At 27.9% G+C, this 12,351-nt stretch overlaps 1 protein-coding gene across 3 annotated transcripts; it reads left to right on the top strand.

The window, feature by feature from the left end:
* The first annotated feature begins 3,362 nt into the window (after positions 1-3,362).
* Positions 3,363-9,146, top strand: LOC107933001 (aldehyde dehydrogenase family 2 member C4). Of its 3 annotated transcripts, none has more exons than XM_016865133.2 (9): positions 3,363-3,502; positions 3,595-3,737; positions 4,768-5,151; positions 5,385-5,474; positions 6,288-6,461; positions 6,888-7,025; positions 7,889-8,026; positions 8,114-8,175; positions 8,787-9,146. In XM_016865133.2, the coding sequence occupies exons 1-9, from the start codon at positions 3,391-3,393 to the stop codon at positions 9,058-9,060; spliced, it is 1,515 nt and encodes a 504-aa protein (XP_016720622.1). In that variant the 5' UTR covers positions 3,363-3,390; the 3' UTR covers positions 9,061-9,146. The 3 variants fall into 3 exon arrangements, with proteins under 3 accessions (XP_016720622.1, XP_016720623.1, XP_016720624.1); XM_016865134.1 differs by having other exon boundaries at positions 3,366-3,478; XM_016865135.2 differs by having other exon boundaries at positions 3,366-3,502; positions 3,595-3,732.
* The last annotated feature ends 3,205 nt before the right edge of the window (positions 9,147-12,351 follow it).

Here is a 12,351-nt window from a genome sequence, read left to right as displayed (position 1 = left end):
CTATGCCTGATTAATCGCTTCTAGCCTCAACTACATCTAGAGTTGAATTAGGTCATAATTCTAAATGGAGGAGTAAGCTTACCTATACCATTTTTTTCTACCCACAAGACTCGAACTAGAGACCAAGAACAAATCGAAAGGAAGTAAGAAGGGCCCTGTCCTCTCTTATCAAAATGATAAATTTCATTTTAATTTTTTTTGAAAATATAAGTTATTATAGTGGAAAAGTTGCATTTTAACCCTCAAGATGATAAGATTTTAATTTAAATCCTTTAAAAAATCGAAAAGAATAAGTTTATACAATGATAAAATTATACTTTAGCTTCCTTAAAAATTTGTAATTCTTATCACCTAACCCAGCCAATGTTAAAAGGGATAGCATAATTCATTTTGTACTTGCAACTTTTTAATCCACTTTGGTATTTGAACTTGACAACTAAATTCATTTTGGTCCCGAAACTTGAAAAATATAATTATGTACTAAAAAATAATTATATCATAAAAGGAACACAACAGGGTCTAATATGAATAGGAACAAAGAAGCAGACCGAAATTTCCTAGAGTGAAAGGAAAGATTTGAAATTTAAAAACATTAAATTATTACATTCTATTTTAAGATAAAAATAAGAACTAATTCATTTCATACCGAATATAAAAAAAAGCACAGACCAAAACCAAGAATCACAGCTTTAATGATATGTTGTAGCTATTGACAAAGTCGTGTAATAAAATATAATTACTTTAAAAGATTGTGTTTTTGTCTGAATTTCACTCTTCCAGTGTTACCTCACAAAAAGAAAAGTGTCAATTACACTCAAGGTCTTTATGTTTGCATTTTGGCCGAGTTACAAAATAATCATAGAACTATTTAAAAGTTTTCATTTCAGTTATTAGACTGTTAAAATTGTTGTTGTATGGTCTTCTCTGTTTGCACCAATTGCACCAACCGAAAGCTCTTCTTCCCTTTCGCTTCTACAGTTCAATTTTCTTTATGAAGCAACTTTGAACATTACGAATCTGCGAACTAAAATTCAAATAGTTTTCTTATCCGATCTCTGACACAGACTGTCAAATCGATTTGGGTTTAAGGTATATTCTTCTACTCATCAATGGATAGTGATTCACCATACTGATCGTTGAATCGTTGTTTGGAGTTTGCTAGCCGAACTTAAAAAAAAATATTAATAGCCCAGTGACTTAAATAGAATTTTTTGATAGTTTAGTGATTTAAATAATAACTTTTGAATAATTTAATAACCGTTTTGTAATCGTTACTATTAATTTACCAAAAAAAATAGTAATGAGTTTTTAACACGTTTATTATAATATTTTTATTTCTAAAAAAGTAAAACGTTTTAAATTTGTAAGTGTATTTGGAGTTTGGACAACATAATTATTTGATATAAGGCTTTGTTTACTGTTTGAATATGTACATATTATTTAGAGGTGAATAAAGCCTAATTTAATGGGATTTTTTACGCTTTGTAAAAACAATTTAATAATCAATTGAGAGCCTCAATAAAAAACAACACCTAATTAAGTTCTTAATCGAATATAAGCAATCAATTGAGATATCGAAACATTAATTTTTGTGTAAGTCATTGATGTTTGTTAACTTTAGGATGTGGCATGTTAGGGTTGTGCTGTGCTGCATAGCGAAATCTGTTAATTTTTCTTTAAATTGTTTTAAAATTCATTTGAAATTATAAAATAAATTTAAAATTTGGAAATTTTTATAAAATTGAAATTCAAAAATATAAAATTATAAAAATTGCAAAAAAAAAATTAAAATATTTAAAATTGAAAATAAAAAATATAGATTTTTGAAATTTTAAAAAATGAATTTAAAAAAATTATAAAATTGTAAAAGATTTTCAAAAGTTATTAAAAAATAATAGAAAATTGATTAAAAATGGAAAAAAAATATAGAATTTTCAAAAATTATAAAAATACAAAAATTTATATTTTTTGCAAGAAAAAATCATAAAAATATAACAAATTATATTTTTTATAGATCCATCTTTGAGATTGATCAACTTCTTGTTATCACTAATATAAGCATAAATGTCATGTGGGTCCCCTTTGACCTTAACCCAATTCTGGTTCTTTTTCTCGATGATCAAATCTTTATGTGACATGTTAGCTACCTATGCAAACTCTTTTGCATAATTTTATATATTTTTAATTTTTTTATGCTTTTGTGATTTTTATTTTTTTTGTAATTTTGTATTATTTTAATAAATTTTATAAAAAAATTCTATTTTTTATTTTATATTTTTTAAATTCTATTTTTGTAATAACTTTTACAATTTTTTATTTTAAATAATTTTTTTATTATTTTTATCCTTTTTAAAATTTCTATTTTTAAACTTGAAAGTTCTATTTTTTAATATTTTTAGAATTTGTAATGATTTTTTAAACAATTTAAAAAGAAATTTCGCCACGTAGTACAACCCTAGCGTTCCATGTGGTAAAATTAACGATTGTTAAGGGCTTACACGGAAATTGAATTTTCAAGAACTCAATTGGTTGTTAATGAGTATTGTTTACTGTCGAGGAATCAATTAATTATTAAATTATTTTATAAGATTTTTTTATATAATAATCCATTTTATTATATATTATTAGTTTTGGATTGAGGTTCTTACCTGGCTTCATTCTAAACCGTTTTACAATGTTCTTAGTGAATCATATTGTAAGGAGGTTATTTGGTCGACTCTGGACTAATCTAAATTCAGTGCTATTATTCAAGATTGTTAGTCGTTGAAGTCATTTTTTGAACATCTGTTTTTTCGTTCGACACGGTGGTATGTTAATAAAGTGGCTTATGAACTTGTTCGGATAATCCTATTATTTATCAACGATAATCCTCTCTATTTTCTTTGTGTTTTTTTAGAAATGGTTACTCTTTAATTATCCTTTTTTTTATAATTATCGAAGGACATAAGATTAAGTGTACGAAGTAAGTCTTATATGATAATTTTGCGGAATAAGTAAAGCAAAATATTTAGATTAGGAAATCATGTAAGGTATATATATTTTAAAATTAATATGTTTCTATATATACATATATGTAACAAAATAAAAAAATTACTATATATTTATTTATGTTTTACTGTAAATGAAAAATACATGTTACCATATATAAATATATAATTATGACATGGTATAAAATATGTGTTACCCTTTAATTTTTTGATCCGATTCAAAAAAAATTTATTTGATTCGTACGGATATTAACTTTTGAATACATGCCATTTGAGTCTACTTTAATTTATTTTCAAGTTTATAAATTAAAAAGTTTACCCACGTGGCATCTTTCTCTTTATATACATGGTGAACCAAAGACAAATATTGATGAGAAAAATAAACACAGAGAGAAACTTGAAAATGGCAGATCATTGCAATGGAAGCTCTCAAAGCTCTGAATCTTTTGTCAATATTCCACCAATAAAATTCACCAAGCTCTTTATAGACGGTAACTTCGTTGACTCCGTTTCCGGTAAGCAAAAACCGGCGAAAAAGTTGTAAGTTAATACGATGAGGAAATTTCATTTTAGGTCCCTTTTAAAAGTTTACGATCTTGTGTTACAGGGAAAACGTTCGAGGCAATCGACCCGAGAAGCGGGGAGGCAATAACTCGGGTTTCGGAAGGGGATAAAGAAGATGTTGATTTGGCTGTGAAGGCTGCACGTTTGGCTTTTGATAATGGCCCTTGGCCTCGCTTATCAGGTTCTGTATGTATTCCTTGTTTACTTCCTTTCTACTTTCAAATCCTTTTCTTGTTTAGGGGAAATGAGATAAAATTATAAAATTTTGGGGTCAGAATTAAAAATTTAGTGCTAAAATGGTTTAAAAGTTAAATTATTGATTTCTCGAAATGGCTGAAAATGCAATTTATTTTCGTTTAACTCAAGGTAAAAAAAACTGAAATGGAATATTTTGTTTTGTTGAAGGGACTTAAAAAGGAAAAATTTTCCATTTAGCCTCCCTGCTTTATTTTCATTAAAAATATAAAAAATAGTTGAAGCAGCAAAAAGTGATTTATAATATAAAAGTATACAAGCCATGAACTACGTTGATATTATTCGAAACAAATTAAAATGGTTATCGGTATGGTGTGGATAACCATGATACCATTTTTGACATCACACAATAACCCCTGGTAGAATCAAATTATAACAAATAAGGGCAAACACGCCCTCTAGATGGTAAAAATACTACTAAAGTCTCTTGGAAAATTATAAAATTATAAATAATGGCAATTAAAAAATTTTGGCATCCAAAATTTTATAATTTAATCCGTCACTTTAAACCGGATTTTTAGATAAAAGTATTATGGAGGACCGTGAATTAGAATTTTGAATTGCATTTTGTTCCTTCTACTAAAAAATAGACAAATTAACCTTTGTATCTTAAATCATTTTGTTAAAAATTTCATCTATTTCTACCATTAAGTGATGATGTGACATGCCAAATGTCGTTGTCTATTTGCTCCACTTGCCACATTATTACTTAACTGTGGAAATTGATTGAATTTTTAACAAATGGGTCAATTTACTCTTTTTCTTTATCTGCCTAATTTATTATTTATTTAGTAGAAAGAAGCAATATGCAATCCAGACTCTTAATATACGCCTCCATAATACTATTTTAATTATTTTTTTTCCTTTTACTCCTTATCAGTAACTATTCGAAAAATTCAAAACACCCTATCAAATTCATCACTTAAATAGTATATTCTGTTGAATTAAATTGACTTTTTAGGAACGAGGAAGGATCCTAATGAAGTTTGCAGACTTGATCGAACAAAACATAGAAGAACTAGCTACATTGGAAGCCATTAATGGTGGCAAGCTGTTCTCTCTTTGCAAGTTCATGGAGGTCCCAGGAGCTGCAATGACACTGCGTTACTATGCAGGTGCAGCCGATAAAATCTATGGAACCGTGTTGAAATTAAGCAAAGGACTACAAGGTTACACTCTCAGGGAACCCATTGGCGTCGTTGGAGCTATACTTCCATGGAATTTCCCCACCACCATGTTCTTCATCAAGGCTGCACCTGCATTAGCTGCTGGCTGCACCATGGTGGTCAAACCAGCTGAACAAACCCCTCTTTCAGCTCTTTATTATGCTCATCTTGCTAAGCTGGTAATTAAAAGTTTGGACTAAATCAAAACAAGTTTTTAATATAATGTTAAAAGCTAAAAGTTAGGTCAAAATGTAATTTGACTTATTTACTCATTTTTTGCTCTTTGATTTAATATACAGGGATTAATTTACTCATTTTTTGAATAGAAAACGTAAATTACAATCTGACGTATAGAACAAACCGATCTAAAATGGATGTTTTTTTGGTTCTTGTTTGGGTTGAAATTTCTCAGGCTGGCATCCCTGATGGTGTGGTCAATGTCGTGAATGGATTTGGAGAGACTGCTGGTGCTGCCATTAGCTCTCATATGGACATTGATAAAGTAAGATGTATGTTTTCATATGTATTTATATTTAAGGTTAATTTGTACCTTACGTCCCTAAACTATGGTGCAGGTTTTTAATTGGTTTTAAAGTTTAAAACGTTTTAATTGAGCTTTTAAAGTATCAATATTTTACCAATCAGGTTCTTTAATTAGTTAGTTTATTGTTATTTTGAGCATTAAATGGGAGTCTAAATCTATCGTGAAACATACTTAACTCATGCGGATCATTTTTTTTAAAAAAAATGTACTTATTATATGAACAACTTTAATACTTGTAAGGTTAAAAAACAAATAAATTGTCAATGAGCTAAGTACTTGGGTTGTAGCTAGAGAGCAGGTGGGCCTTGGTCACCTGGCTAAATGGGAGTATTGCTTTTTTGCCCCTCCAAAAAATTAAAACATTCTATTCAACACTTTCTAGTCTTTGATTAAATAAAAAAAATGTATTTTTAGCCTCAAAAATTAATAATTTAATTTAAATAAATTTAAAACAAAATATTTAACTTTAATCCCAAAATTTTATAATTCGATCTTGAACTCTAAATAGAATTCTTAGCTTCACCATTGGTAAGTATACACATATTTAAATGTACTTTGCATTAAATTTAATTAGGGATTTAACACTCAAGCTAACAGCTAGGTTAGTAGAATTTGTTTGATTTGATATTGATACTTTAGTGATTCTACTAGAACGTTTTAAAGTTTGAGATGAATTTAAAATATGAGTTTCTAATCTAGAGATATTTATATATAAGATAATAAAAAAATCACATTGATGAAGAAATGAGGTTACCTTGATGGGTCTTTCAGGTGAGCTTTACAGGGTCAACTGAGGTTGGGCGTAAGATAATGATGGCAGCAGCAGCAAGCAATTTGAAGCCAGTTTCACTAGAGTTGGGTGGCAAATCCCCATTGTTAATATTTGATGATGCTGATGTTGATGAGGCTGCAAAATTTGCTTTCGATGGCATCTTCACCAGCAAAGTAGGTTATTTTCGGTAAAAGTACTATAGAGTCCTTTGTATTAAGAGTCGGGTTGCAGTTTGCTTCCTCTATTAAAAAATGTGCAAATTTGTTCTTATATATTAGATTAATAAGCAAATTAATCCTTTCTGTTAAATATTTTAACCAATTATGTTATTAAAAACCAAATAGTGGCACATGGTGTACATCATGCTGATATACAATGACTAATTTTTAATAATAGCAATAGATTAAATTTTTAACAGAAGAGCTAATTTACTCTTTGATCTAACATATAAGAACTAATTTGCCTATTTTTTAAATAGTGATGCGCAAAATACAATTCAACTCTTAATACAAAGGTGTCTATGGTACTTTTATAGTTCATTTTCACTTTTATAGCAACTTTAAATCCACAATTGGAACCCTAACATTTAAATTTTGTAGGGTGAAATTTGTGTGGCCAGTTCTCGTATTTATGTTCAAGAAGGTATTTATGATAAGATTGTGAACAAGTTAATAGAGAAAGCAAATGCATGGGTTGTTGGAGACCCGTTTGATCCTCAAGTTAATCAAGGACCTCAAGTAAGTGTAACTTATATGTTTCAAACACAAGTCATATTATATTGAACGCTAGTTAGAATTCGGATTATTTGATTGGGTTTAACGGTTTGCTTAAAATTTAAAAAATTTTGATAAGAACATTAAATTTGAAAAATAGATTTGAATAAAAAGTAAATTATGTTTCCTAAACAAATCGAACTTTAGATACAGATTATCAAATCTAAGTCAGCCCGACCCGAATAGTAATATATTTAGTATTTATACTAGTTAAATATATTTATGTAGCTTATAGCTAATCAATAGTCATTATCCAAATACAGAAAAAAGATGGGGAAATTGGGTTTAGGAATTATGCTTCATAAATATGAGATAAATTACTTTTATTTAGATATTTTTGTTGTACTCTTTGAATTTTTGAAATTTAGTTCGTTCATTAATTTTAAGAATATAATTTTTTACTTGTGTAATATAAAAATTAAAGTTCAATTGATAATGCTATTAATTGATTTTCATTAAAAGAATTAAATTCCCGGAATTAAAAATCTAAAAAAGTGTAGAGAGTGATAGCATAGTTAAACCTTTTATCAATTACAATATTAGAAAAAACGACGGAATGGTAGGATTTGAATGTATATCACAAATAAGAACTTTAACTACGGCTTCAATTAAGGGTTAGAAATACAATTTAATTTAGGCATGCCAGATCAAATATGGGTATTAAAATAAAACTGTAAGTCGGCTTTGGTTATAAACCGACATCTATATTTCAAACCGGTTTATATTAATTTATTTAGATCCGGTTTAAACTTGAATCGACTCCATGTAATTGAGGGCCTATATGAATAAATGCAAATTTTTTATTTTTACTTTGAGGAATGGTGTAGACCGATAAAAATCAATTCGAGAAAATACTATCATACATCGAGCATGGCAAAAGAGAAGGAGCCACTTTACTAACAGGGGGCAACCGCATTGGCCAAAAGGGATATTACATACAGCCTACCATATTTGCTGATGTTAAGGTAACAAATATATTGTTTGAACAACCTTAAAAAACTATGATGTTTTTCATATGTTTCTTAATCTATGGGGACCTTTTTGTCTAACAGGAAGATATGATCATAGCAAAAGAAGAAATTTTTGGGCCAGTTATGTCATTGATGAAGTTCAAGTAAGTAGTTCTTATAAAAATTTGGTTAAATTATACTATTAGTCCCTTTACTTTGTAAAAATTATGGATTTAGTCCTTTTGCTTTAATTTGATCAATTTTAGTTCCTGTACTTTCCGATTTTTAGAATTTTAGTTCTTACTCAAACGGTAGCAGTTAAATACATTTGGTTAAATTGAATTACTAGTCTTGTACTATGCATATAGTCATATGTTTAATTCATATTCTCCAATTGATCATTCTAGGTCCTTATACTTTTCAAATTATGAAATTTCAATCTCGATGCAAATGATAGCCGTTAATCCATTGACTAGATTTTAAGTGAGTAATATGTGGAAATAATAAGCTGGTATGACTTTACACATATGATAATATATGTTTGTCGCATTAAATTTTAAAAATAGCATAACTTAATGAATTTAATAGTTATCATTTACTGAGGATTACTAGTTCCAAACGGTAGCAATTAAATATATATGTTTGGTTAAATTCAATTACTAATCTTATACTATGCATACAATTATAGATTTAGTCTATATTGTCCAATTGTATCATTCTATTGATGAACTAGTTTTAAGATAATCATTTTGTGTTTTCTTTTTCTTTTTGTAAGGACCATGGAAGAGGCAATTAAGAGGGCAAATGACACAACTTACGGCCTAGCGGCCGGGGTTATAACGAAGGACTTGAATGTGGCAAACACCGTGTCGAGATCGATCCGCGCCGGGGTCGTGTGGATGAATTGTTACCTTTTGCTAGATGTAGGTTGCCCATATGGTGGGTACAAGATGAGTGGGTTTGGAAGAGAAAATGGCATGGATTCATTTAACGAGTATCTGCAAACCAAGTCTGTTGTAACTCCTATTCATGACTCACCATGGCACTAAGTGTATAAGTCCCTAATTATTATCCGAGAATTCTGTTTTAAGAGCATAAAACTCTAAATAAATAAAATCTCTCTATGCAAGAACAACCACATGTGTTATATTTTGAAAATCTCCTATGTTTAATGTTTGGTTAAATCACTTTTTGGGCTTAAACTTGGCAACTATTCTCATATTAGGGTGTAATTTTTTTTGGGGTCCATGTTAGTCTTGAACTTGGCACTTGTTTCCACATTGAGCCTTTAACTTATTTGTCCAAGTTAGTTCCTGAACTTTGTAATCGTTCCTAAATCGAGGCTTAAACTTTTTTTGGTCCAAGTTAGTCATTGATATTTCCTTAAAAACCCTAAAGTTCATGCCCCTATGTACAATATGGAAACAATTGTCAAGTGTAGGGACTGACTTGGACAAAAAACATTCAAGCCTTAATATGGGTACAATTGCTTAGTTCAAGCCCTAATATGGAGATAATTACCAAGTCTAAAGGCTAACTTAGAGAAAAAAAAATTCAAAGTTAATATAAGAATTGTTACCAAATTCAAGCCTCAGATAGTGATTTAATGAGTTGGTGAAAGATAATTCTAAACATCACCTATATATATATATATATAAATCATCTAGATGATAAACTAAAAATTCCAATTCCATATGTTCATGAACTTCAATTACAAATGTTTATTTTGGATTTAAATCAAAATAAATTTGGATAGTACTTGCTAAGTGTCAAAGAGGTCAAGTAATGGTATTGATTTCCCTAAAATGGTAAAATTTTAGTATAAATTCTTTAAAAACTATGAAATTAAAAATTGATAAAATGAAAAAATTATATTTTAATCCTTAAAATCTATAATTTAATTATGTTAGATTAAAAAAAATTAATTTCATCTTCGAGCTCAAACATAATACCAACTTAAACCAAAATAAATTTAAGGAAAATTGAAATATGATTTGCATATTTCAACGTAAAACCTAACTCTCAATCTTACTTTTAAAACTAATACGTCGTTGATTATTATTTTTTCTATTTTTAAATATGAAAAATGTCAACAGTATTTCGTCACTGCATGTGTTCGTTACTAATTTTGTCAACCATTTCTTGCATGAATAACTGGAAAGTTGGAAATTGAAATAATAATAATAACAAAATAATAGTCATTCAACGGCGGCTATTCTATTTTATTTATATAACAAAATGCCGACCGATGATGACGTTAAAATATCGGGTGGAATAAAAAAATATTGTAACCTCACTAAATTATTAATAAATTTATGTTTTAATTATTTAATTTTAAAAAGTTATAAAATAGTTATTTAACTATTTGAAATTTTTCATTTAAGTTATTGGACGGTTAAAGTCATTGTTGTATGATCTTCTCTATTCATATTGCTTACACCATTCGAAAGCTTGTATTGTATTCTCCTTTTCTACAGTTTATTTTTTTCCATTAAATAATTTTGATTGACACAAATCTGAGAACCAAAATTTAAATAGCTTTTTTCTCTGATCTCTAACATTGACCGTCAGATTGGCTTGGATCTAACGTATGTTCTTCTACTTATTAATAGCCAACAGAGAATTTACAGGGCAAGCAGGATCCGCAACCCCCCTAAATTTTGTAAAATTTCAGTTTAACCCTTTTAATTTTTTATTTTAACCTTATAATTAATGCTTAAAAATAGGATAAAATTGTATTTGCCCCCTAAAGTTTTCTAACATTTCTTTTAATTGGATTTATGTTGTAGATTTATAGTTTTTTTATAATAAATTTAATAACATTTTTTGTTTAATCTAAGAAAATAATACAAAATAATATCTAAATATTAATTTGGTAAAATAATTAATGCTTAAATAATTACAATATTTAATACAAATTGAACATTTAACTTTTTCTTATAAATGTTAATTTTGGTTATCAAGGTTATCTCAAATTTAATAAATACATCCTTTTAAAGTCGACACTTTTAACATCCCCCTATCAATATTTCTAACTTCGCTCCTGTCAATAGGTACTATCCCATTGTACCGATTGTTGATTGGAGCTCGCCAGTCGAACTTAAATAAAAAAGATTTAACAGTCTAATGACTTAAATGAAAACTTACTAATAGTTCAACGACTTTATGTGCAGTTTACCCTTTTCTTTATTCTACTACTACTAATAATAAAAATTATCCAAAGATAAAATAAATATGAATTTGTTTTATATCAAATACAACAACAAGAAGCACATGGAACGTGGGATTTAGTCACATGTTGCAAGCATTGACATAGTCATGTTATAAAATATATTCACATTAATTTTTTCATTGTCAGAAATTACCTATAACCCCTCTTCAACCCATAAATAAGAAGATAATGCATTTCATCGCATTTGAACTCACGTCCTCCTGCATTGACAATAATACTCATACCAATCGAACTAAGACTCGATCGACAAAAGAACTATTAATATCTTTATTTGATTGAAGTTCTTTACATATGGAATATAATATTTTTGCTTGTTACCTCATACAATAAATAAATTAGTAACCAACTTTTTAAGGCATTCACTGAAGAATTAAAATGTAATACGTTTGTAATAATTTTGAATTTCCCTATATGTTATATAGGTTTGACCCAAACCAAATTAATTTGTTCTCATCTTTTCTTCCAAATAAAAAATTCTTATGTTTAAAATTTGGATATTCATGAATATTTATAGATATCCATGGTAAATTCGAGGTATACGTGGATGTTAATCCTCGAATATCTATAATCTGAATTTATTTTATATTATAGCATAATATATTTAGATAGATAAATATCAAATTTATATATAAATTTTGATTTGACGTAGTTATACAAATAAAATTTTATTTGTGGTTCAAATGTATACATAAAATTTTAATTTTAATTTAATCATATATATTTAAAGGAATAAATATGTCAATTTATTTTTAAATTGGATAGATATCATTATTTGTATATGCAATATATAAACATAAAATGATGCTATATCATCAATTATGTTATTAGTTTGTGAGAATTGAATCAAATCAAAATTTCATGTATAAAATTGTGCAAAATCTAAGTTCACGTATAAAATTACATATTAAGCCAAAGTTGATGTATAATTTTAAGATTTATCCCTAAATTCAATTTAAGATATTTATCAATCAAACCCCCTTTACTTTTACAAATAACTAGTGATAGATCTTGATATCAAATTTTGAGGGTCTAATTGAAATTTTCAAAAATCATGAGAGCTTAATTAAAATTTTTAAATATATTCAAGGGAATAATGAAAATATCTAGA

This window comes from Gossypium hirsutum, chromosome D07, assembly GCF_007990345.1.
Source record: "Gossypium hirsutum isolate 1008001.06 chromosome D07, Gossypium_hirsutum_v2.1, whole genome shotgun sequence".
Taxonomy (NCBI): Eukaryota; Viridiplantae; Streptophyta; class Magnoliopsida; order Malvales; family Malvaceae; genus Gossypium; species Gossypium hirsutum.
Note: the sequence above shows the minus strand (reverse complement) of the source record. Positions and strands in the feature narration are given on the sequence as shown.